The following is a 23,288-nucleotide window of genomic DNA, read 5'->3' as shown; positions in this document are numbered from 1 at the left end:
CATCGATTGGTACTGATTCAACTTTGATTCTTGGTTCTTCAATTACTTCTTGTTTAAATGGGAATATATTTCTAATCTGCCTTCTGCTTTGTTCATCGTCATATTGTTTAAGAAGGTCTATCAGTTCTGCTTTTCTTAATCGGGAATATCTTCTGATTCCCCTCTCTTTACATTGTCGCCTTAACTCTACTACGGTAAATTTACTATAATTACTCATCTTATTTATTATATAGAAAATCTTCAATTTTTATCTTCACCGGGTTATTTCAGCTCATTTTCATTTTTTCTAACACATCGTTTAAACATCTGGACGCGTCTGCCATTGCCTACATATGTTTCCTCGTTGTGTTAGTCTAGAACTTTCATGGGAAGACCCATCAAAGTCACATATACACATTTAAAACTGAATCATTTTTGTAAACTTACTCATCATCATCATCATCATCATAATCACCACTACCATATTTATATTCATCATCACTACTCAAATCAGTTGTTTTTTGTTGCATTACTAATAACTCTTTTTCCTTTAACAGTATTTGCTTCTCTAGTAGTGTTGCTAAGAGTTTAAGATCATGATGAATTAGTTCAAGTCTATCATGTAATAAATCAAAATGCGCTTCCATATTTGTTATATAGAAAATCAACAAAAAAATGAAATAAATTTAAAAATCTAAGAATAAAAACAAACATGACTAGTGCTAAGGAAATATTATCTTACAAACCTGTATTTGATTGTGTATGTAAATATTTAGATATTGGTGGTTATAATGATAAAGACAAAATAAATTTTAGCGTGTCCATAGGTATGTTAGATCATTTGTTCAAGAAGGCCACTAAAGAAAACAACTCATTTCTTACGCAAAACATTCTCTATGCGAACGTTATGAACTTGTCTGATGAAATATTAGATTCACTGACTGATGAACAATGGTTATCTATAGGCTATGATGATTATGAGGAGGAATATAACTATGATCACATTACAGAAGATTTCATACGCAAATATCTGTCGAAAGTTAATTTGAGTGAAATATGTTTATGGAAAGAGTTATCGGAAGAGTTTATAAGAGAATTCGCTGATAAAGTTGATTGGGAGATTATTTCAGGAAGCCAAGACTTATCAGAAGACTTTATAAGAGAATTTGTAGATAGAGTTGATTGGAAGGAAGTATCGTATAATCAAAACTTATCTGAAGAATTTATTAGTGAGTTTATAGATAAAGTTGATTTTGATGCTATATCTTATGGAAACAAACTCTCTGAGGCCTTTATACGAGAACATGCAGATAAAGTTTCTTGGAGGTGCTTATCTGAAACTCAACAATTATCAGAAAACCTTATAAGAGATTACGCTGACAAAGTAGATTGGGAAGCAATTTCATTGTTTCAAAATTTAACAGAAGGATTTATTGCAGAGTTCAAAGACAGAGTTCATTGGCAAAACATCTCAATTTATCAACACCTCTCTGTAGAGTTTATATATTTATTTAGAAATTATGTAGATTGGAGAGCTATAATAAGAAAATATCATAATAATCCCGATTTAGGTAGTATGTTGAATTTAGCGTTCGATGTTGCACCAGATGGGCTGTTTAACGCTTGAAATTGTACTTTGATGGATTAAACCATAAAAGTCGTAACCTTAATTATCAGATAATAACCTGTCATACAAGCGATCTATACTGTTAATCAATTCTTCTGATAGGGGTGTCCAAAACTCATACCCCTTACCTTTACGAATCTCTTATACTCAAAAACAAATCAACAACAAACTCGTCGTCTTCTTCTTCAATATCCACATGGCAACCATACGAAACAACACAGCTGTATTTTTCTTTGACTTTGTTTAGGAGGTTGACCGAGTTTGGATCTTTGGTTTCTGATAGCACTGACATGTTTGGGTACTTTTCTTCGAGACACTGGAGTCTTGCCTTGGCGTTACGCTGCTGAACCCTTCCAACCCAATATTTGTATGACTCGTAACGCCTAACCTGATCATGTTTGTCTGTGTCGTACTTGTCTACTATGTCTTGAAGCTGACCAGCGTGAGGTTCTTTTTAACGATGATTAACTTATGTACTTTTCCTGGGTCTTCTGTGTGTTCAGCTGCTATTGATTTTAGCTCTTCGTTTTGAATTCTTTATTTCTCCATTGTCTGTTCTATCTCTTCTACTCTCGATTGTAACTCTTCTTGGTCTTCTTGAATCTGTTTAAAATTAGAAACGAAATAGTCTTCGATGATTACAGAACATTTTTCGTAAAAGTCATGTGATGTCCAAAAAGCAATAGCTAGGAAAATTCTTTTGTATACATATGTGCCAGAAATTAATAAATCTTTCTCGTTTGTACCTTTTGGTTCTATATAATACGTTAAATTTAGCCTCCTACAATTATAGGAAGCTAATTTTTTATTGTAGTATTCCAATAATTCTTTAGAATCTTTATTTTTCAGCCAGTTGTCAAACCTCTTACCACCACTCTGACACATCTTAGTAGCATTAAAGTATCCTGTATTCTTATCTATAATCAACTTGAAGTCACCAAACAGACCATACCAATAGTTGTCCTTGATCTGTTCATAGCAAATGTCATTAAGACTAAGAGAACTATCCATAGTACCCATATTTATTATATAGAAAATCTTTATTTTTAACTTCATTTTCGTGGGGTCCACCAGCACTGGACCCCTTTCAAACATGCATACGTCGCTTCTTTGAAGTGGTCTAGACCGCTTATCTCGTTAATGAAGATTGTATGTTGTTGTGGATTAACGCGGGTCCCCGTTTCCGGGACCTTGATTTGTTTGTATGTAACTTTGTTTTGGAGCGACTCCCAGAATTCTGGGAGTCGCTTATTTTTTGATAATTTCATCGGCTCGTATTCGAGCGCTGGAAATATATGTTATGGGGGTATCGTTTCGTTACCCCCTTATCTCATTTAAACCAACCTTTTATGTCTTTATTCCATAAAAGACAAACATTTATATTTACACTACAACATTACTCTTATCTATCCAGCTATTATGCGAATCATCAAACCCTAGCCATTTGACATATACTTTATCACCTTTCTTTCTCAACACCTTTTCCACCAAGTATTCATCTTTGTGTTTCGTCTTTAATAGTTCTGGTTCGTAAAATCTACCTTGCACATCCTCTTCCTCTAAATCTTTAATTCTATATGTAGGTGGATTGGATGGAATAACTTCACTAATAACAAATACTTCTGTTGACCAATTAGGTGTATATCCTTTCTCAAATAACCCTTTCGACTTACTTATACGAACATGATCACCTAACTTGTATTTGGGCTTAACACGCTTATATTCTTTTTGATACACTTTCTCCAATATTGTTCGCTCATTCTTCTTATTAACTTCTATAGGTTTTAAACCAATTGTTCTATGAATTTGATGATTATACTCTTTAACTAGTGTTGGTAATACCTCTATCCATTTATAATTCCCTTGTGTCGTGAACCTTTTCCACATGTTCTGCTTAAGTGTTCGATTAAATCTCTCAACAACAGAAGCTTTCTTACCACTATAGGTTGAGTAGTGATTAATCTTATTTTCATCCATCAACTTCTTAAACTCTTTATTGTAAAACTCTTTACCTTGATCTGTTTATAAGTTACTAGGTTTTCTCGTTCTTAATATGGATTCGAATGCTTCTGTAACATTCTTCCCACTCTTATCTTTAACAGGAACAGCAAACGCATATTTCGAGAACACATCTATAATCGTTAGCAGATACTTATAACCTTTATTGATTTTGGAAACACCTTTTAATACTCCACTATCCATTTCTACAAGATCAGCTTGCCAAAGATCATCGATACCTTTTATAACTATACTTAATCTGTCAAAGTTTTTTCTAGATGGTTTGTGAATCTCTTCTATAATGTCTTCTCTAACACCTTTACCTTCTTCTAGTCAATCAGGCTTTTTAACGAATTGAGTTTTAGTAACACCACATACAGAACAAATACCTTTCTTTAGATATCTTCCATTCTTTGTTTGTTCAATTCTAATGGTATCTTTCTTCGTATCTGTCAATTTCTTACACTTAACACAATACATCCTGTTTATTATATAGAAAATCAATAACTATCGCTGTTTAATATTATGCTTTCAACATTCTCACCATCATCATCACTATCTTCGTCTTCCCTTTCTACATGCATAAGAAGCAATAGTAATTTACCATGTTTCAGATCAGAACCTTTAGATGGTCTAACTGCCAATTTATCATTTGTATTAAAGTGCAATGGAAAAGTTTCAACTAGAGAATCATTTAAATATATATCTATATAATACGTATTGTGAGATGACTCTATATGCATTATCCTACCTTTATAAAGAAATTTGTATGTGATAGATAGATTATGTATTAAAAAGAACGGAGTTTCAACATTTTCTGATATCAATCGACTATGAAGCTCTATAACATAACTCCGTTTGATGAAGTTAAACTCTTCTTTTAACTTGGCAATATCTTTTCTCACAACTGTATTATCTAACTCTGATGTCATTTTAACATTACCAAAGATATCCATATTTATTATATAGCAAACGTCTGTAGGAAAGCTCTCTTTCTATGTACATTACAACAAACAATAATTGTCCTTCTTCCATAGCAGAATTTTTATTTGGTTTAATCGTAATTATATCGTTCTTCTTAAAGTCAAAAGGTATCTCTTTAATCAAAGTATCACCCAAATATATATCTAAGAAGTATTTATCCAAATTTAAGTCTATGTGCATTATTTTCCCATTATAGAGAAATTTGTAGCCGTTAGAGAGATTAAATATTCTAAAGATTGGCTCCTTAACGTATTTAACTTTTAATCGATATAGTAGAGGCATGGTTTCTTTTTGCATAATCAGTTTAGTAGTATCTATCCTAATCTTTTGAAAATCTTCTTTCTTTATGTGTGTGTCTTGTAACGTTTCTAATGCATCTTCAAATCGTTTTCTATCGTTCTCTAATTGGGCTTCTATTGACCTAAGTTGACTTACGCTAACAAGTTCATTTAAATTCTCCAACAATTTTAGTTTTTCCTCACTAATATCAACATCACCTTTTCTACCTTTAACATTACCAAATATATCCATACTCATTTATTATACAGAAAATGTCCATCCTAATTTTTCAAAACATTTCTTTAACATCTCTATTTGTCTAGGTGAGTGTTTAAAATCAATATCAACATGAACATCATGCTTTCTCAACAGATAGTACAGTACACATTTCAAGTTAATAAACAATACTCTTTTCGGATACAGTTCCCTAAAGACCTCGTGTAAGTTTTCGAAGTCGTCTATAAGTGTTTCTTCCATATGTTGTAATTTTAATGGTTTTTGATCGGTAAGGTGATAGTGTATTAAATAGACATCATCATAATATTTTGTGTATTTGTTTTTCTTTAGTACTTCTAGAACATCTTTTGTTGATATTAAATCTCTTGGTATATCTCTAAGTTTATCATTTAACACCTTGAACACCTCTTCGGGAATAATTCTATCCTGTAAAGCTTGCAAACGAGATAACTGTAACTTAAATCTTTTTGTAGTATCGTACCATGGTTTTCTGGCGCAAGCAGCTTTCGTTTCTTCACAAGTACTGTAAACCCAACCACTCTCTACAGAACAATAATCACAAATGTAACTGCTCATACCTTTTGTTAATGACTTACTACCACAATAACTGCATTGTAATGGCCTAGAGCTATAATTTGACAACAAGTCCTTTAAGGTAATTATTGGACGTAACTTTTCCAACTCTTCTTCCGTGTACAAAAATTTCGGTATTAACCTTTCCCATAGATCAATAGCATTATATACGTTGTTTTTATCGTTTAAGTCTATCTCGCTAACATCCTGAAAATACTGATAAAAATTATATCTATCTAGTGCATCTAGTTCATCCTCATGCTTCTCAAAATAATCTAAAAATCTATTGTGTATAGCTTCCATATTTATCTTAAAGAAAAACTTTTATGGATACAAACCATAAAAGCACTTAATCATTTTTAATCATATACATAACGTCGCTAAAAGAATACCCTTGATTTAGAAGATTTAAAACCTTAACACAAAGATGACCACATATAACTGAGTTAAAGTCTTGTATTCGTTCGTCATTGTAGAATAAGTTTTCGGTACCAAGATATTGTACTAGTTGTTTAGGAGGAACACCACCATAAGAATCGAACACGTACTTTATGTTGTTATCTTTCCAATAGCATATCCAATGAGTACCAATGTTTTCTGATTTATCGAGGTTAACTATACCACACTCATTCACATAAGGTTTTTGTGGAAGTTCATCACTCATAAATACTCCTCTAAATCGTTTTATCTTTAATTCTTTAGCCAACCTCTCTATATCGAAGTTGGTCAATGGTTTTAGTTTTTTGACTTCTTTGGTTTACCTGCCCCCTGCTTTTCTTCCATAGCCATATTGTGTCTCTTTTGTTCTTCAAGTTCTTGTTTATTCTTCTTAGCATCCAGTACAGTTTTAGTAATCGCTGCTGCACCACCTGCTAATGAGCCAACTGCTCCTAAAGCTGCTAAAATGGCTGGAATTGTAAAGATAAAACCACCAATATGCTCTTTGTTAATCTTTTTCATTTGTGCAGTAGATAAAGTTAAATCCATTCCTTTACCTTCTTTAATTTTCTTGGCTTTATCGTTAAGTTGTTTCTTTGTTAATACATGATCGATATTTAAATCCTTTAGCTCGTTATAAGGAACACTAAACATACAACCTTTAATAGAACACATCTTCCTATTTATCTAAGAGAAAATCTTGGTTTGCAAAAGTACAGTTGTTGTTGCTCCACCAAAATCAATTAAGGAATCATTCTCATCTGTTATCCTTATCTCAAAATTATCAACCTTGTCTTTGGATATAGGGAAAAATGATGGATAAGTAGGCTCGTAAATAATACTATGTTTGAACTCAGCATCCGTTTTGAATGATGCTAAAATTCCTGTTTCCCTATGTGTGTATTCTGTATCTTTAACAAACATGCCATCTGCTATATTACAGTGAATATTTATAGTATCAAACGGATGAAACTTTGGCAACTTACTTCCAATATGTGTTTTGTTCTTTTCTAAAACTTCAAAAACATTAAACCCGAGGACAGTGCCTATACTCCCAATTGTAACATCATTACTATCAGTTTCAATTTTAACTCTATTTCTTAAATGATCTTCTGATAATGTTATGTTGATGGATTGAGATTTTAAATATTCATTAAGACTGTTTAAGCTGTATTGCCCTTCTGGTATAAAAACTTGTCTATCACCATATGAGAAACTGTTTTTTTGTGTTGTTATGTTTGGAGTTAGATATGTACTGTAAAACCCAACTAGTCCTATACTTAAATAGTTGCTCCTGTTGTCTAATTCGTAATGGAGTTTCTTCTTTAAAACAGAAGTATCATTCGTTAGCTTAAATACCTTAGCCATTTATTATATAATAAATGAATGAGTTTGATTTACCTAGAGATATTCCAAGAGAGAAAGTAATCAAGTTAATAGAGGGTGTCATTCAAAAGTTAGAATACAGTTTAAAGAAGAAAAAGAGAAAACTACAAATTGTTAAATATGCATACTACACTTTGATCACGTTATCAGTTATTCTTTCTGCGACAACTGGGTTTATTAATATTTTTATACCTGTAACAATTTACTCGATATTAACAACGTCTCTTGCAACTGGAAGTGCTATAATAACAGGTTTGTCTTCTAAGTTGAACATAAGCAAAAGAAAAGACGAATATAAAACCATTGTCACTTGTATTAACTCATTTAAAGAACAGTTAGAGATGATAATAACATTGAATGGTGAAATGGACAGCGAATATATAAAGGATACGTTGCTTAAGATCAGAGAACAACTTCAAGATATAAGATAGGCTGTGTAAATACAAGTCAAGTCTCTAATCCTTGGCCCTTCACATGTGAAGGACCTGAAAGTCTTGTAAACGTACAAGCACTGACTAAACACATAGACGAAGATGAAGAAGACAAAGTTACATACCAACGAATCAAGGTCCCGTTTTCGGGGACCTTGTCAAATGTACATCCTCATACAATCTTCATCAACGAATCTGGTCTGTACTCTCTAATCATAAAAGAACGATTTTCTCTATAATAAATGAGTAAGAAAACTATTAGTTGGGATGTAAAAGAGATGATAAAAGAAACAACAGCTAAGAAAAGAAATGGAGAACTTATACCTGATGATGTTCGATGCCTTATCATAGGTTCGTCGGGGTGTGGTAAAACGTTTTTGCTATTTAACTTCTTATTACAGCCAGGTTGGTTAAACAATAATTACTTCTACATATATTCTAAAAGTATGAATCAACCAAAGTATGAGCAGTTAAAAGATCGATTTGAAAAGGCAGAACTAAAGTTTAAGAAGCAAATAGCAACGTTCTTAAGCGGTAATGATTCTATTGTACCTATTGATGAATGTGAAAAATACTCTGTTGTGTTTGACGATTACATTTTGGAGAATCAAGATACTGTTAGAAATTACTTTACAAGAGGTAGGCATAGACATTTAGACTGTTTCTATCTTGCACAAACATATTCAAAAATACCTAAACAGCTTATAAGAGATAACGTCAACTTCCTATGCATATTCAGACAAGATGATACTAATCTTAAACATGTGTATAATGAGTTTGTTGGGGGAGATATGTCTTATGATAAATTTAAAGAGATGTGTTCAAAATGTTGGCAAGAAGATTATGGTTTCATAGTAATTGATATGACAAGGAAGGTAAACAATGGTAAGTATAGGAACAAGATAAAACACTTCTTGAAAGTTTGATGTTTTTGATGTTTGACGTTTTAACGTTTGACGTTCTTTGACGTTTATTGACGTTCTTTGACGTTCATTAACGTTCTTTGACGCTTATTGACGTTTGTTCGTTTGCTATATAATAAATGGATGAGAAAGAAATTGATAAGAATATTAAGTTGAAGGAGTTCTTGATAAAGGGCTTCAAATCTTGGAAGAAAGAAAGAGCAGGTATATACGATAAATTTAAGACACAAGAGCAACCTGTAATTGATGCTATTCAAAACTTGGGAAGTGAGATCAAAGAAGTAGCAGAACAAAATAAAAATCTAATAACTGAACTTGTTCCAGTTGCACATAAGACGGCTTCAATAGATCCCAGTCTACTAGAAACACCTAAAAAGATAACTTATGATAGTTCTCCAAGTAGTAGTGATACGCCTATAACGGGAGAAATAAAACAAATGAGAAAACAAATTAAAGACAAAGTGGAAGGAGTAGAACCTTTAACAACAGCACAGTCATTTGGTAAGATTGCAACGAAATATTATAGTAAAAGAAATGATACTGTGTTTGGAATAAGAACTGTAGAAGAAGATGGAAAAATAATAAACAAGATAGGAAATTTGGAAGTTAAAGTGAATGGTGATGATTTGATAATTAATGGTAAAACTTATAAAGGAACAGAAGGTCTATGGGAATTGTTAACGACGAATACTAGTAAAACCATTGAAGATTATGATGATGATGATTTTGAACAGTACAAAGAAATAATAATAGACTCAGATGCTGCCTTCCAAAAATATAATCGAGATAAAAAGGTAGCATCTAGTAGAGGTTCAAAGTACATTAATATTATCAAGCCTATTTGGGATAATTATATTAAACCAACTTTACCCCCAACTCCTAAAAAGAACACGACACCTAAAAGGACTGGTGAAGGAATTAAACAATATACCGAGATACCTAAAGAATATGTATGGATGGATGACGTGAGAAAGCTTATAGATAGGCTAATTGTCATAGATGGAGAAGAAAAGGCTGGTAATCATAACTTTTACAATGAGAAAGTAGGTATAGTGAGTATGTTTAATAATAAGCTTTCACAGTTTATTCCTAATGATCCAAAAGGTATAGGGTATTTGATTAAGATCTTAAATACATTACCACCACGATTCTGGAATGATGAGAAGCTTGGGAAAGGACTAATGAATAAGATTTTAAACATGAAGGGAATACCGGAGTTACATATACCAGGCTTCAGATTTTGCGGACCTTTTACGAAGCTTCAAGAAAGGTTAGAGAGAGGTGATGAAGGTATTAACCCATTAGATGAGGCTTGTAAAGAACACGATATATACTACAGAGACAATAAAGATACAGAGTCAAGACATATTGCAGATAAGGAACTAGAAACTAAAGCATGGAAAAGAGCATTTAGTAGTGATGCGCCAATTGGTGAACGATTAGCTGCTTTTGGGGTTGGTACTGCTATGAATGCTAAGGTTAAGTTGGGATGGGGATTATAAGTTTTTGATTGTTAATATGCCCTTCATATGTGAAGGACCAATGATTCTTTTATGGACATATCCCAAAAAAGCGCCAAGGGGGAGTTTTAACCACCACCTCCTTAGAGAACGTTCATCCTCAAACAGTTTTTATCAACGATGTTTCAAGATTTTCTTTATAATAAATGGATAGTGTTGAGAGTTACGAGTTACAGAGTTTTACAGCTAACACAAGAACATTTAATAATTTGAATGAAGCTAACAAAGATATTGAGTTCGATTTCAACGTGGGTGATGGGTTCGTACATCCACACAAAGCAGATTGTCATATGACTTTTGAAGTTGTTGGTGCATCAGTTGGAGGAACATTTGGTGCAAACGATACTATAAAACTTGTAGATAACTTCTTCCCATTCTTCTTTTCTCAAATTGAGGTTAGAAAGCATGGTGTTGTTATAAATAAGATTGAGCTACCTGGAATAACATCTACAGCTGTCGGAACATTAAAGATTTCCAAGCCAGAAGTTGAATATCTAAAACAAGCAGGATTTGAAACAGATGATAAACTTGGTCTAAGAAAGGACTTTAGTGTTTTGTACCCATTAAGATTAATTCCAGGCTTCTTAAGTGATTATAAAGAGGTTATGTGGAAAGGCGGATTGAGAATAACATTTACAAAAGCTAACAACAATAACGATGTCTTGTACAAATGGACTGGATCAGGAGCTCCTCATGATGGAAAAATAACAATAAAAAGTATGGAGATAAGAATGCCTATTGTTGAATACGAATCAAATTATGAAAACAAGTTAAAGTTAAATATTCTTAAAGAACCAAAAATCATGTTTTCATTCCATACTTATCAATGTGTTCAAAAGACTGTTGTAGGTTCTTTCTTGGAGTTTGATGTTACTACTCAATTTAATTCTAGACAATTTGATATGCCTGATTTCGTAGTTGTAATGTTCCAAACTGATAGAAGTGGTAAACAAACGGCAGATGCAAGTAAGTTTGATCATTGTAAGGTAAAGAATATCTATCTTAAGAATGGGAGGAATGAGGTATTTCCAAACGAATCAAGAAACTTAGATATTGCTAACAAGGATTATTTCAAGATGTATGAAGATTATACTGCGTTTAAGAGAATAACATGTGGCAACACCGAAATGTACTATGACCCTAAAGAGTTTATAGATAACAGGCCAATGTATGTGATTAATTGCAGTAATAGGAAGAATGTATCGGTAAATGAGAGAACAAACATAAAGATTGTTGTAGACTTTGCAGAAGCTGTGGTTGCTGATACTATATGTTATGCGATTTTAATTGGACGAAAGAACTTTACATATGATCCCAAGAATGAGAAAGTAGTAGAAGAGTTTTAGATAGTTAACAAAAATATCAACGGACATATAGGGATGTTAAGAGTGAGCGTTTTGCTCACCCTTACAGTTCAAGAATCTAAGGGCCACCAGCGCTGGCCCTTTATCAGTTAGTCATAGGCGACTTTAAAGGGTATCGAAAAGATACGCTTGCATCCTCAAACTGTTTTCATTAACGATTGTTTTATGGAAGTTTTTTCCATCAAACGAAATTGACGAAAATGATTAAATATTTTTTAGTGAAAATAAAAATTGAAGATTGATTTTCTATATAATAAATACGATGGCAAAACACGTTGATTTTTTAAACAAGCTTGGAAAACTTGAGCAAAAACAGGTTATTGGATTAAGAGAATTAGAATTAAATACAGAATATAAGATTGTGAAAATTGAAAAGATTAAAACTAAATTTGGAAAGAGCATATTAGCCGAGTGTGAGAAGTTTAAGATTTTTCTTCCACCTAGATTTACAAAACACTTAACAGATAAAATGTTTGATGAGATCGTTAAAGATGGAATAAAAATCAAATACACTGGTCTAAAAGAAAACTATCCAACTGTTGAGTTCTGTATGTAAATCCAAAAATGAATGAAAATGACCAAAAATATGTTGTCAGAACCAAAAAATGAAGTGTTTAGAAATGGACCCTCAAAAAAAGTTCATTCTTACTAATAACTTTAATGTAATGGTGAAAAATGTGCAAACCGAAGTTCAAGTGGTTTTTGATATTAACGGTTGTCTATTCAGCTTGAATTACGATCAATGGACAGAGTTTAAGAAGTCATTGTTTCCTATAGAGAACGAGATTAACAGAAGATTCCATTATCAGTATCCGAACTTGTAATTTTAAGTATGTTTTAAGTGTTTTTATGGTGATAAAGCCATAAAACTAAGACCTTTGGATATACAAATACAACTCAGCTATTGAATGCTTTCAACTCTAGAGATGTATGTGGAGAGAAAAAACAAAGATGTGTGGAGAGAAACACTAGCGCGCGCATGTGGCACGTTTTGGAACTAAATAGCGGCTCTGTCGACAAGGATGCTCACAGCCAAAGTCCTCCGTGTAACAGCGCGAAATATATCGCTTGAATTCTGATCGTTACGAGAGGAAAGTTGAGCGAAGAATACTGCGCTCGAGCTATGTGAAGCCGTTAAATCCAATGTTATTTATATGGAAAGCGAAATATACTGCGGCGTTAATCATTCTCTCTCTGCTTCTATTGCATAAACCTCTCTGTCGTTCAGAGCTGATGGGAAGGAAAGAGAGAGAGAATGAGAGAGAGAGAAAAAATTGGCAAGCGTCCAAGTTTTACTTCCTCCTCCTTGTTGAGTTGAGTTGATTTTGAGTTTAACGTCCCGTTCAGCAGCGAGGCTATATGAGACGTGGACCTACTGATTAACGTGGAATCCGAACCACATGAGCTCCCGCCGGGAATCGAACCCGGGTCTCCACCGCCAAAATCCTTCTTGTTCTTTGCTATATATATGTATGTGTGTTAGTAGCTTTTTTCTTTTTAAACTTGTTTCAGAGATGATGTAATAAGTAAATACATAAAACAGCTTGCATTTTCCTCATACAGCGCAGAATGAGCAGTACATCTGATCAAAGAGTATGTAGATTCTTAGAAAGCATTGTAGCTAAGTCTAACAATGAAACAATTGAGCTAAAAATCACACAATTAAAATTAAAAAAGAAGCGAACTAAGGATAATATTAGAAATGTACAAAAACGTATGAAAGAACTATCTAAAACGCTTCGTATGTATGAACATGATTGTGATAATATCGATATACAAATTTCAAATCTAAAAAACATAAAAACAACTGAATTTGAAGAAGATGAAGATATGGCTGAACTAAACATTAATCTAAGATAATACATCTCATAATATTTTTTTGAAATCGGAGGGCACATATATATGGAAGGTGCTCACAGAATGTCGCGATGGTTGGGGCGATATTCACCAAAAAATATATATAAAATTTTGTCTTTCCATTAAAGGAACGGTAATCTAAACAAATTCTTTTAGATGTAAGTTTTTATGATTTTAAATGTCATAAAAGCATATTCAATCTCACTTTGGGGTATCCTTCTGTGTTAAAGTACAATGGTCAATGGTGGCTTCATAAATGTTTTGGGGCAGTTAGGGGGTGGAGGGGGAAAGTGGGGCAAAACATACATATCTCCCCTACTGGTGTCGATCAATACCTAAGAGAATAGTGATCATTTTGGTACCAAATAGTAACCGGTGGCCAGTTGTCAACTGGCCACTGGTTAGTATTGGTACCAAAATGTTTACTATCCTCTTCGGTATTGATCAACAATCAATATCATCTCTCTATGACTTACCATTCCCGACATATCGCCCAAAAAATAGTTCCGATTTCGGGAGGTTTAAGGTGTCATATCTCGGAAATTGTAAGTCATAGAAAGATGATATTTTGGGAATTTTTCAATTTTGAGCCTTTCATTTTGAGCATGTGTCTTCATTTGGTAGAACGTTTTAACAGAACCTTTAATAAACAAAAGATGTGGGAATAGTTAACTACTCAAGGAAATTATAAATGGATTGGTATATTACAAGAATTGTTTAATGAGTATAATAATAAAGTACATAAAACAATTAGTATAAAGCATGTAGAAATTAATAAGAAAAAATAATTATTTTTAAGTTCGTTCTGGTAATGTTCTTGGAGCGTTCTCAACTGTTTTCTCCTGAAAAAATTATATAATTGAGGATAGGAAAAATATAATTTTCCTTATCATAAATCAAGAGTATTGTATTAATTAATTAAAAAAATGCTTACTTAGCAATATATCCTCCCGTGGGAAAACTAAATGTTCTCCAGAGGGTATGTCGGGATTGTCACTTCACCTAAAACAACATACACACAATATAAAGCAGATAGTGTAATAGGTTCAGGAAAAGAAAAGGAAAAAAAACGGGAGATTAAAGAATCATGCTTTGTTCATAAGTATAAACCGTCTTTAAATCTGGATCTTGCAAGGGGCCGCGATGGCTGAGTGGTAGAGCGTTCACCTCTGATGCATGGGGTCCTTGGTTCGATCCAAGTTCACTTTGTGGTGGACAAACACCGTGTGCGTGGTTTTTCTTGGGGTTCTCCTGTTTGCTCCCACTTTCTTCATTCCACCATTTCATTCATTTCTCGTCATCGCCGTTTTCTTTAGCCTAGCCGCATAATCGTGGGACGTAAAACTCAGATTTCATTTCTTTTTTTCAAAACTACGACAAGTGAGATATTTTACAAAGGTTTACTGACAATTCCCATTTTCATAACGTTTCGGTACCCCATTTTTTGTGTGTCGATTCAAGCGCCATCCGTGAAGGCACTGTACTCAATTCTGGGTCAGATCACTGTCCCTTTTTCTGGAGAATCCAAATGTGCAATAAGAAATTAGGGTTCCCATTTAAAATTTTAAGGTTACTCCCCATACCACCGAAAGTTTGATATCATTGGATACCTTTTTCAAAACTATTTAACATATGTTTTTGTTTGTTTTGCTGATCTGTATATTTCGCAAGATATAAGACCGTTCTGGGACTTTTTCCGCACCCTGTATACTCGAGTATCCTTTGACAAGGATAAAATAACGCTTAATACATCTTCACATGCTCGGATTATCGTTAACATTTCTTTAAGCCATGGATTTACGGAGTTAGAAATTAAGTAACGTGATTTACATGAAGTGAGGTTTGTGTAACTGGATGGTTATTAATATAACTTAATACGTACATATATGGTTATATGGTTTATCCGTTCTCTTTCCTTTTCGTGGTGGTACACCATGCTTCTTCCATGGAACTTTCTACACCTAGGGTGATTCAGGATTAACGTCACATTTAGTGAGTTTGTTCTACATGTGAAAATAAACCGAAAAAGTTCTATGAACATGTGTCCGATTTTCGATCGTTACTGAACTGGAGTGGATTGAAGAGTACACACATCCATGAATGATTATGAAGACAAGTGTGAATATTACTTACCGAAATGCTGTGTAGGCGCTGTGGTGGACAGAATAATGGTGGGACAGATGACTGATCCATCCTACAAGAGGTGCTCAAAACGTCCCCTACGTATCTTAATGCACTTGTCAACGCGTTGGAGGGTGTGTTGTGTTGCACATCGAACATCATATCGGCGGGCTTTAATCCGGGCAACAGCGTCGGTGATGCGATAGCAACAAGTTCTTGACGTGTATCCATTTCCGTAGCGTACACACCCCCTTTTAACCAGCCCCATAAACAGAAGTCTAATAGGGTTAGATCGGGCGATCTGGGAGGCCAGTTAATTGGTCCGCCGCGGTCAATCTACCGTTGAGGAAATATATTATTCAGATACACTGGGATACTTGTCTGTTGCAGTGAATCGGTGCAACACTCAAGGACTCCAACCCACGATTGCACACTGGGTACGCTTGCAGCTGTTGCCTCAGTGCGACGTCACAGTGTTGCGATCTGTTGGAGAACCTTCACGCTTATTGTATTTCCTGCATTTCCTCTTACATTGGAGTTACTTTTAACGTTCCATTTGTATGTTCTCTCTCTCTCTTATATCTTCTACTGCTGCCTTCTACTTTTTCTGCCTTTTTCGTTTATTTGTATTAAAAATTCAGGATTTACAAGATTCCACCATTGTCGTACCTGAGCCCCGGTGAGAAAATAGGAAGATTATAATATAGTGCCCTGTAAAACAAACTGTATACAGAACACCAACTAGGCTAAGGTGAGTGTAAGCCTCTTCTTCACGGTAGTACAATCTGATACCATGTTATCTTTTAATTTATCAATTATCGAACGGTGACGTGAATCGTTTAATTACTAAAGAACTTAAAATAATTATTTTCCAGGAAGTGGAAAGGTTCAGAATCTTCATTTCCGATCGCAATGGTACATGATCTCACAACGAGGTATTACTGGGTTTACACCATATGAAAAACTAAATTACGCGAGAAATAGTCGATGGGCGGAAGTGATTGATGAAAGGATGTGCATCCCTAAAACAAGTAAGTATGAGCTTTCTTCTCCAAAGAAAATTCATTTCACAAACTAGTATTAAGTACTCAGAAATCCTCGTAGTAGTTAATTCTTTTATTAACTCTGTACCTAAAGTCTTTTGTCCTGTTTTAAATATGGCAAATGGAACGAAGTCTTCAACAAATACATAAATAAATTTATTAAAAGTAATGTTAAATAACGAATTTAAAAATATCACCTTTCAAAAGTAAAAGTTTCAATTTTGAGAGTTTGTGCATCAATGTGGTCTTTATCATCAGGTGTAAAGATTAAAAGAAAGAAAAATATGTGTCTAAAGACATAAAATGTTTATCTTAGTCTGCTGACTGCTGACTTAGTCTGCTAAAAGTATTCCTGGCGGGCGCGGTGGCTCAGTGGTAGAGCGTTCACCTCCGCTGCTTGGAGTCCCTGGTTCGATCCCAGCTCGCGCCATGTAGATTTTGTGGTGGACAAACACCGTGCTCGTTGGTTTTCTCGGAGTTCTCCCGTTTCCTCCCACTTTCTTTATTCCACCATTTCATTCATTTCTCATCAACACCGTCTTCTTTAGCCTAGTTGGCATAATCGAGGAACGTAAAACTTATATATTTAATTTCATTTTCTTTCAAATCAGTTCACTTTTCTTCAGGGTTATCGTATCAGGTGTCCAATACGTGCACCCGATTTTCCTTATAGGCCTATAACTGTATTCAACCTTTGTTTAGATCACCCGGGCCTGAACTTATTGTTTTCCTTTCGATATTACTATCTGATTTTAGTAAAATTTTGATTTCTTTCTTTTCACTATATATATATATATATATACAGGGTGTCCCATAAGTCCGTTTACATAGGCCATCTCGGTTACTATTGATGATACGAAAAAATGATAAGAGAACAATGTTGTTGGAAAGAATGTGTTTTCAATCTAAAATGTTGGAAATTTCGGAATTAGATCAACCGTTTGGGCTCTACACTAATATAGCGCCCAATGGTAAAGAAAAATGCAATGTTGCCACGTCTTTGTTGGACAACATTGAAGTTAAGTGCGTGTGGTTTGAAGTATCCTGGAGCAAGAAGAATAGCAGGAACAACCACAATGAAGGATATGAAGAAGAATCATACGCAACGTAATCCAAGGCAATGGCGTCGCCATCAGAAGTGGAGGGTGCAGATACGAAAAAGAGATTGACTTGAATTTATTCACGGCAAACTTGTATTAATTGCTTAGTGGTGTGAACGAAATGAGATAAGAGGACAATTGAATAAAATTAGAAAGGGCCTAACTGTCAAACCAAAAATAAAAATAAAAAGTCAATAAACATGAGTTATCGACATATGAGATAAACAGGCACTGTGAACACACGAGTGCTTTAAAACAGAAGCAGCAACCTTTAAGCTATAAACTCCATGCAGAGGTATTCTGCTTCGTACTAAGACAACTTTGAACCTTAGAATTCAATTTTACTTATTGCGACACTTAGATCCTGTCCCATTATTTAATTGTTGTCTTATCTAGAAACCGAAGCATCAGAATCGTCACGTTTCCAGACGATTTGAAACGAGACAGATTAATTATCTCGTATGGAGCCGGTTGTGTAGGGGGTAGCGTGCCTGCCTGCCACACGGCATTTGGGTAGGCCAAACGTGGGCACGAACCCTGCTTCGACGGGCCATACTGACTGTAAGGTTTCTTGCATGCCGAGATGGTCTTTTCTCTCAGGCTAGGGCTGCTTCCTTTTCCAATGCTAGACTCATCCAGAGGGTCGTTGTGACCTTGGAGTAGACGCCCGATCTCTCCTTGTGTCATTTCCTTGAACAAATAAATTGTTTGAACCATGATTGCATGAATATCCTGTATTCTAGTCAGGCGAGTTAGCGACTGAGCTACGACGAACTGTATAGGAACTGGGAAATAGTCAAAATGAAATAAGTGAAAAAAGGAAATGCCTGAAATGGGGCACAGTAACTGGTCAAATGTGCGTTATTTTATGGGAAATTCCGTTGAAGGTAGACAGAAGCAGGAGGGGAGGAAATCGTCAAATATTGCAGAAGGCGCCGCTGAGCGATTTTCTTAAATTAGCATAGTGCCATGATACGCCTACTTTGCCCGAGTGGCAGTGTCTTACGTAATCAAGTACGAGCAACACGCCACTCATCTTTCACTTCCCGTTTAGTTCTGTTTGTGTCGTTGTGTATTGAATTGGTGTTGAATTGTGTGTTGTATTCAAGTAGAGTGTTGACTTGGCGTCCGTACGTCTCCGTATGTATAAAGAATAGTGACTATGTATTCACCTGCAAACAAAGCAGAAACGGTCCTTCTTCACGCTTCTGTTTTGAGTATACGTGCGGCTGCGGAACAGTTTCATCATCGCCATCCAGAGCTCCCATTGTCATCACATACAATGATTGAGAAGTCATTGACATGCTTCAGGGATACTGGGAGAGTCTTGGACCGACCTCGCTCTGGCAGACCACAATCCGTAACCGACAATGGCACACTCGTTGACATTTTGGCTAAAGTTACGTGCAGTCCAGCGTGATCGATACGACACAAGCAACCTAACCTTGGTGCTAACATCATGTTTTGCAGCGAGGCCACATTTCATCTTAATGGAATTGTTAACAAACATAACTACGTGTATAAGGCAGACAGCAACCCTCATGTTGCCGAAGATCTCCATAATTAAGTTTACCCTCATATACATGTGTGGTGTGCATTTCACAGTGATCTTTTGATGGATCCTATTTTCCTAGAGAGGAGATTAACAGATGAAACCTATCAAAACCTGCTGCAAGCAATATTGGAACATTATTTGGACAACTTACCTGTCGCAAACCGCCGGCACTTTTACCACCAACACGATGGTGCGCCACCGCACTTCAGTGTCAACGTTCTACAATGGTTGGATGCAGCAGTTCGTTGATACCGGATCGAGCGTCGAAGTCTGGTGGAATGGCCACCGAGATCGCCTGATTTAACACTGCTTGATCTTCTTCTGTGGGGCGACTTAGACTCCGTTGGTTACAGGGATCGCCCGCATACAACTACTGCTGTACAACACAATATTTGTGAGACCTTACGCTTCTATTACCACTGATACTCTGCAACGGGTTAGGGCCGGAGTGCGACATTGTATGGCAATTTGTGCACAACAATATGGACATCAATTCGAACATCTATGCTGAGCACAGTTGCAGCATTGTTTTTTATCTGTTTCAGGATCTTCTAACAGGTAGTTAACTTAAAGTGAATGGGTAGGTTAGCTGCCGTATCCTGTGTGAATGTCACAGTTCTTTCTCCTCATGTCGTTCATTTGTTAAAGGAACAAGGATGGTATGCCATTGTCGCCCATCAGACGAATGCTGGGATAGTACATCTCAAGTAGATGCATCTCCATTTTTTAATGCCTTTCCAATTACATAAGTAGTATTGCTCACGAGACCAGAACATTCTCGTGTATTGTTTCGTTTCGAAAACTCATAGACGACAATAGACAATCATTCAACTAAATGAGATGAGGCAACAACTTTACGAATCGAGACGAGACCTGCAAATGAATAATGATGTTCACCAGCTAGGAAACTTAATTTATTTATTTGTTCAAGGAATGACATAATGAGAGATCGGGCCTCCACTTCAAGGCCACATTGGCCCTTTAGGTGAGTTTAGAGCTGGAGAAGGAAACGACCCTAGTCTGAGAGGAAACATTCCGGCTTGCAGCAGGGTTCGTGCCCACGTTTGGCCTGCCCAAATGCCGTGTGGCAGACAGGCACTCTACCCCTTACACCACCGGCTGGGTACGAGATAATTGACCTGTCTCGTTTTAAGTCGTCTGGGAATGTGACGATTCTGACGCTTCTGTTTCTAGAGTCAGACAAAAATTGAATAATGAGACAGGATCTAAGTACCGCAATAAGTAGAATTGAATGGTAAGATTCAGAGTTGTCTTAGTATGAAGCAGAATACGTTTGTAAGGAGTTTATAGTTTTAAAGTTGTTGCTTCTGTTTTAAAGCACTCAACCATTGTAACCGTTTAACTTGTATTGCGATAACTCATGTTTATTAACTTTTCTCTGGATTTGGGTTTTGGCACTTAGGCCCTTTCTAATTTTATTCAATTGTCCTCTTATCTCATTTCGTTGACGTCACTAAGCAATTAATACAAGTTTGCCGTGAATAAATTCAATTCAATTTCTTTTTCGTACCTGCCCCCTCTACTTTTGATGGCGACGCCACTGCCTTGGATTACGTTGCGTATGATTCTTCTTCATATCCTTCATTGTCGTTGTCCCTGCTATTCTTCTTGGTCCAGGATACTTCAAACCACGCGCACTTGACTTCAACAATATTCTTCTCTTATCACTTTTTCGTATCTTCAATAGTTACCGAGATCGCCGTGTGTATGTATGTATTTATGTACAGTATGTATGTATGTTTGTATGTATGTACAGTATGTATGTATGTTTGTACGTATGTACAGTATGTATGTATGTGTGTATGTATGTATGTATGCATGTATGTATGTACAGTATGTATATATGTATGTATGTATGTATGTAAAGTGAAATGTATTAGAGTGCGCGTGAGGTGCAGTAAATAGGTCGAAGCAAGTGAAATTTAGTTATTTTGCATATGATTAGCAATGTCCGTAATCCTTTGGCTATGCTGTAAATCAGTGATCGCCGAACCATTGATGGCGTGCTACTAGTAGCTCGCAGGAACATTGACGGTAGATCGTGTTAACGCTTCGCTTGGCTAACCTTGATTCCTCCACTGAGCTGACGCTAACGACAGGGGGCGCTAACAACAACTGCTTGTTTCTTCCGCGCAACTGCCATTGCCAGCCTCATCTCATAGTTGATTGTATTCGCGTGGGGTTGTGCACGTTATGTTTTTCATGTGTATATTAGACATTTGCTAAACGTTATGTTTTTCATGTGTATATTAGACATTTGCTAACTTGGATAGTTTATTTCATATTTACTACAAATGTAAGTTTATAGATAATAAACAAATGTAAGATTTTTTTTTTTTTTTTTTTTTTTTTTTTTTTTTTTTTTTTTTTTTTTTTTAGTTGGTAGCTTACAGTAGGATTTAGAAACGGTAAAGTCAGAAACTTCATATGTTTGGCGACCACTGGTCTATAGAATAATTTTAAATCAGTGCACTAATCCCTTGTACTACATGTCCCTTGTTTCTCGATTTCCGTATCGCTGGCTATTTGAGTGCTGTCTTGGACTATGTGAACTGTTTACCAAATTTGAATTACAGAGCCGATTTTGACTTTTTGTGCACTTTCCCTGACAGTGATGTACTTACGAGCAGGGCTTGCTAACTTAACATAACTATAACATAACGAAATAGATGGAAGTAACGTAATATATTTGTTAACACAATGCTTTATGTACCAATTGTAACTTCATATATTTGTTACGAAACACTAATGTTACTATACTTATCAGATAACTATAATGGTAAAGTCTTAAAGGAGCACACTACTTTCTGTTTATCGCTAAATAACCTTATGAAGAGATTGATAGGTATATAGTATATTGTAATAACGTTATTACTTTATAGGTCATTCCCAAGGCTTGCTGATTTAACTTAACGTTAAAATAACGAAAAAGATGGAAGTACAGCCAAGTATAGCAATATATTTGTTACTTTTTTTGTTATGTACCAATCGTATCTTTATATATTTGCTACGAAAAAATTATGTTACTATACTTATCAGATAACTACAGAGTAACGAATTGCAGGATCAATCTACTTTCTGTTATCACTAAATAACCTTATGAAAAGATTGATAGGTATATAGTATATTGTAATAACGTTATTATTTTATAGGTTATTCCCAAGGCTTACTAATTTAACTTAACGTTAAAATAACGAAAAGATGGAAATTCAGCCAAGTATAGCAATATATTTGTTAATTTTTTCGTTATGTACCATTCATAACTTTTACATTTGTTGTGAAATAATAATGTTACTATACTTTTCGGATAACTATATAGTGACGAATTAGAAGAACGAAATACTTTCTGTTACTACTAAATAACGTTAAGAAAAGACTGACTGAAATATAGTATGTATCAATAACGTTAACGTTATTATTGTATAGGTTATTCCCAGGACTTTCTAACTTAACGGTATCATAACTATAGTAATTAATTACTGGACCAAAATGGTTTCTGTTACTACTAAAAGCAGAAATATTTCACGTTCCCATGAAGCTTGGAGTAAAAACATGTAAAAGTCCCTTCATTAAGCAGAAACTATGTTATGCGGACAACGGAAAGCAAACCAAACGTTTAACGGAAAATTCTGAGTTCCGGACTACAGCGTTTAGAAAATTTTTAGACATTCTGTGAGAGGGCAAAAATATACATTACAATGTCTGCAATAAATTCGTTTTTCTGTTAAATCTTTCTGAACAGTGTTGACCTTCCCCACCCACTATTCATATTCACTTCCACAATTTTCGGCTAGACGGACGAAGCATGTCAGCTGTCAGCCTTCTTTGTAGGTGTACTTCTGTTCCGAAACA

At 35.1% G+C, this 23,288-nt stretch overlaps 1 protein-coding gene across 1 annotated transcript in view; it reads left to right on the top strand.

Moving 5' to 3' along the window:
• The window catches only part of LOC145687884 (protein O-linked-mannose beta-1,2-N-acetylglucosaminyltransferase 1-like), a 177,103-nt gene that overhangs the window by 26,575 nt on the left and 127,240 nt on the right, over positions 1-23,288 (top strand). Inside the window, exon 6 of the mRNA XM_081761402.1 lies at positions 16,593-16,748. Within this exon, the coding sequence (XP_081617528.1) occupies positions 16,593-16,748 (156 nt within the window). The remainder of the gene's footprint in view (positions 1-16,592; positions 16,749-23,288) is intronic.

The sequence above is a fragment of the Thermobia domestica genome, chromosome 6 (genome assembly GCF_964235325.1).
Source record: "Thermobia domestica chromosome 6, izTheDome1.hap1.1, whole genome shotgun sequence".
Taxonomy (NCBI): Eukaryota; Metazoa; Arthropoda; class Insecta; order Zygentoma; family Lepismatidae; genus Thermobia; species Thermobia domestica.
This window is presented reverse-complemented; position numbering and strand designations above follow the sequence as displayed.